This window comes from Kogia breviceps, chromosome 14, assembly GCF_026419965.1.
Source record: "Kogia breviceps isolate mKogBre1 chromosome 14, mKogBre1 haplotype 1, whole genome shotgun sequence".
In the NCBI taxonomy this organism is placed as follows: domain Eukaryota; kingdom Metazoa; phylum Chordata; class Mammalia; order Artiodactyla; family Physeteridae; genus Kogia; species Kogia breviceps.
In genome coordinates this window covers 84,089,837-84,093,385 of record NC_081323.1, presented here as the reverse complement: position 1 = coordinate 84,093,385, position 3,549 = coordinate 84,089,837, and the positions used below count along the sequence as shown (strand labels likewise).

At 60.4% G+C, this 3,549-nt stretch overlaps 1 protein-coding gene across 1 annotated transcript; it reads left to right on the top strand.

The window, feature by feature from the left end:
* Positions 1 to 202: 202 nt before the first annotated feature.
* Positions 203 to 1,968, top strand: EPO (erythropoietin). The gene is made up of 5 exons (XM_067012510.1): positions 203 to 215; positions 761 to 903; positions 1,141 to 1,227; positions 1,481 to 1,660; positions 1,810 to 1,968. The coding sequence occupies exons 1-5, from the start codon at positions 203 to 205 to the stop codon at positions 1,966 to 1,968; spliced, it is 582 nt and encodes a 193-aa protein (XP_066868611.1).
* Positions 1,969 to 3,549: the final 1,581 nt, after the last annotated feature.

Below are 3,549 nucleotides of genomic sequence, written 5' to 3'. Positions count from 1 at the left end.
CCGGCCGCCTCGCCGCGCCGTCCTCCGGACCCTGGCCCCGGGCCCTGCGCGCTCTGCCCGACCCCGGCTCGGCGCCCCGGACGGCGGCCCCGTCCTTCGGGCGGCGGGGTGGCTCTGCCCCGCCGAGCTTCCCGGGATGCGGGCCCCCGGCGCGGGCCCCCGCCGAGCCCCAGGTCGCTGAGGGGCCGCACGAGGCGCGGAGATGGGGGTGCGCGGTGAGTACTCCCGGCCGGGGGACCGCCCGGTCCCTGTTTGAGGAGGAATTTACCGCTGGGGCTGTTGGCCCCGGGGTGGCCGGGTTCAAGGACCTGCGACTTGCCAAGGACCCGGGAAGGGCAAGGGGGGTGGGGCAGCCTTCACCTGCCGGCCGGGCTCGGGGAGTCCCCGGGAAACTCGGAATCCGAGCTGGAGACGCGGTGGAGGACTGGGGGTCCAGGGAGAAGAGGGGCGGCTATGTGGGTGACGAGGAAGCTGATACCTGGGTCTGGGAGCAACAACCCGGATCTGCGAGAGGGGAAGCCTCTGTCACACCGGGATTGAAGTTTGGCCGGGAGAAGTGGATGCCGGTAGCTGGGGGGTGGGGTGTGCACGCGGCCGCGGGATTGAATGAAGGCAAAGGAGGCAGAGCCTGGGCGCTCGCAAGGTTCGGGTCGGGTGGACTCTGCGGGGACAGAGCAGCGGGATGGGTGACCGTGCACGTCCAAACCACCCCTTCTCCTGCAAGCCCCGGCCTCGCACTCAGCCCGGCTCTCTCTCCTAGAATGTCCTGCCCTGCTGCTTCTGCTGTCCTTGCTGCTGCTTCCTCTGGGCCTCCCAGTCCTGGGCGCCCCCCCACGCCTCATCTGTGACAGCCGAGTCCTGGAGAGGTACATCCTGGAGGCCAGGGAGGCCGAAAATGCCACGGTGAGGCCCCGTCCCCAGGACCTTCCACAGAACTCACCCTCAGGGGTCCAGGGTCTCCCCCAAGATCCAGGAACCTGGACTCCCCCCTGGCACTTGGTTCAGGGGTGGAAGCGGGGAGCCAGAGCCCCCAGTAAAAGTAATAAGAGTGGTAGTCCCCAGTGCACACCTGGAAACTAGGTAAGGGGCGGAGCCAGCAGGAGCCCCTGGGGCCCCTGACTCCAGGCTTGTGCATTTCAGATGGGCTGTGCTGAAGGCTGCAGCTTCAGTGAGAACATCACTGTCCCAGACACCAAGGTTAACTTCTATGCCTGGAAGAGGATGGAGGTGAGTTCATTTTTTCCTTCCTCTTGGGGAGTCTCATTTCGGGAACCTCCTAGGGCAGGAAGGAGAATGATAGAGAGAGAGAAGAAACAGAGCAGCAAAGATGAGGGCTGAATGGAATATGTTCATTCATTTATTCATTTGTTCATTCATTCATTCATTCATTCAACAAAACTTCTGTTTGCTTGGGGCTGCTGAGAGGGAGGAGGGCGGGGCTGGCTTGGGCCAGCTGACTCCAAGTCTCCGCTCCCTTTAGGTCCAGCAGCAGGCTGTGGAAGTCTGGCAGGGCCTGGCCCTGCTCTCAGAAGCCATCCTGCAGGGCCAGGCCCTGTTGGCCAACTCGTCCCAGCCATCCGAGGCCCTGCAGCTGCACGTGGACAAAGCTGTCAGCGGCCTGCGAAGCCTCACCTCCCTGCTTCGGGCGCTGGGAGCCCAGGTACGTGTAGGACCCTCCCTCGCACTTGTGTTTGCCCTTTCTGTAAAATGGGAGAAGGGCCCTGCCAAGGAATTCCTGCTGCAATTCTGTCCCCAATTCCATCTCCTGCCAGGGTCCCCACCGGTGACCTTCTGTTCTCTCCTTGGCAGAAGGGAGCCGTCCCCCTTCCAGACGCAGCCTCCTCTGCAGCCCCCCTCCGAACATTCACTGTTGATACTTTGTGCAAACTTTTCCGAATCTACTCCAATTTCCTGCGGGGAAAGCTGACGCTGTACACAGGGGAGGCCTGCCGGAGAGGGGACAGGTGACCCGGTGCTCCCACCCCGGGCACGTCCACCACCTCGCTCACCGCCACTGCCTGTGCCACGCCTTCTGCACCTCCACTCCCAACCCCTGTTGATGGGCCATCAGCTCAGCGCCAGACTGTCCCACGGACACTCCAGGGCCAGCGGTGATATCTCAGGGGCCAGAGGAACTGTTCAGAGCTCAACTCAGATCTAAGGATGTCACAGGGCCAGCCTGAGTCTCCAAAGCAGGAGGAATTCAGAGAGTTCAACTTAAACTTGGGGACAGCGCCATGCTGGGGAGACACTTAAACTCATCTCAGTGCCTTGCAGAACCGTGATGCTGCGTGATGCTGGGACAAGCTGGAGGGCGAATAATTCCTTTTGCACCTAGCAAGCAGGGACAGGATGGACTGGAGAATTTAGGGGGCAAGCCATGAATTCTCCGGGTCTCATGGGGACTCCGTGACAGCAGAGCCTGCTGGATAAGGAGGGTGGTGGGAACCGTGAAGATGGGATGGGGGCTGGCTCCTGGCTCTCACTGGGTCCAAGTCTTGTGTATTTTTCAATCTCACCGGCAAGAACTGAAAACGCAACCTGGCTCTTGGCTTTTCTGTTTTCCCGGGAGACCCCTACTTCCCTGGCTCTGCCCCCATCCTGGCAGCAGGCAGCAGGTCCGGGAAACCAGAGGTGGAGGGGGCCGGGCCCTACGTGCTGCCTCGCATGGCCTGTCTGACCTCTTGACCCCACTGGGCCTGAGGCCACAAGCTCTGCCCACACTGGTCAATAAGGTGGCTCCATTCAAGGCTAGTCCTCAGTAGGCAGCTGCCATCTGGCCCAGGATAAGTCTTTTTTTTTTTTTTTGGCTGAATCGCACGGCTCGTGGGATCTTAGTTTCCCAACCAGGGATGGAACCTGGGCCCCGGCAGGGAGAGCACGAAGTCCTAACCACTGGACCACCAGGGAAGTCCCCGGGATGATGTCTTTAGTGAGCCTCTGTGGCCAGCAAGGACACAGGAGCCAGGAGGAGGGGCCCGTATGGGTGGCAGCTGCCAATGCTGCCTGCTGGACCCTTATTGTTTTCTGCCTCTTCTCATGCCACAACCCCAGCATCAGCCTTTGCCGTCTCAGCGCACAAGCCCCCTCTAAATCCAGTGGAACCTTCCTTGCCTGGGGATGGTTACCATGAATGCTCTACCCTGAAACTTGCCAAAGGGGCCGCAGTAGATTGGGGTACAGTGGGAACCAACTTCCCAGACAGCCATCTTGTTGCTCAATCACTCTGCCCGGAGCTACTGCAGGTAGTTCATTTATAGGACCTCCTTTTCTTCCTCGCACAGCCCTGGGAGAATGCCACTGCAGTCATTCCCATGGTCCAGATGAAGAAGTAAAATACCTTGCCCAAGGCCAAGATGACAGGAATCCCCCACCCTCCCAGCACTCACTCACCCCCTTCCCTCTTCTGCTTATTTCTGTCACATAAGCCCTCCCAGCTCCCCTGGGATGGGAGAAACGGGACAAACTCACACAGACTCCACACTTGATCCCCACTTGCTTCTTTCTCTTTTTTTTTTGGCCACACCGCATGCGGGACCTTAGCCTCCC

What these genes read in the sequence shown, in the direction of transcription:
- EPO (XM_067012510.1), top strand. An exon ending in ATGCCTGGAAGAGGATGGAG is followed by an intron (nt 1,228 to 1,480) that starts GTGAGTTCATTT and finishes CGCTCCCTTTAG; the next exon opens with GTCCAGCAGCAGGCTGTGGA. An exon ending in TTCGGGCGCTGGGAGCCCAG is followed by an intron (nt 1,661 to 1,809) that starts GTACGTGTAGGA and finishes TCTCCTTGGCAG; the next exon opens with AAGGGAGCCGTCCCCCTTCC.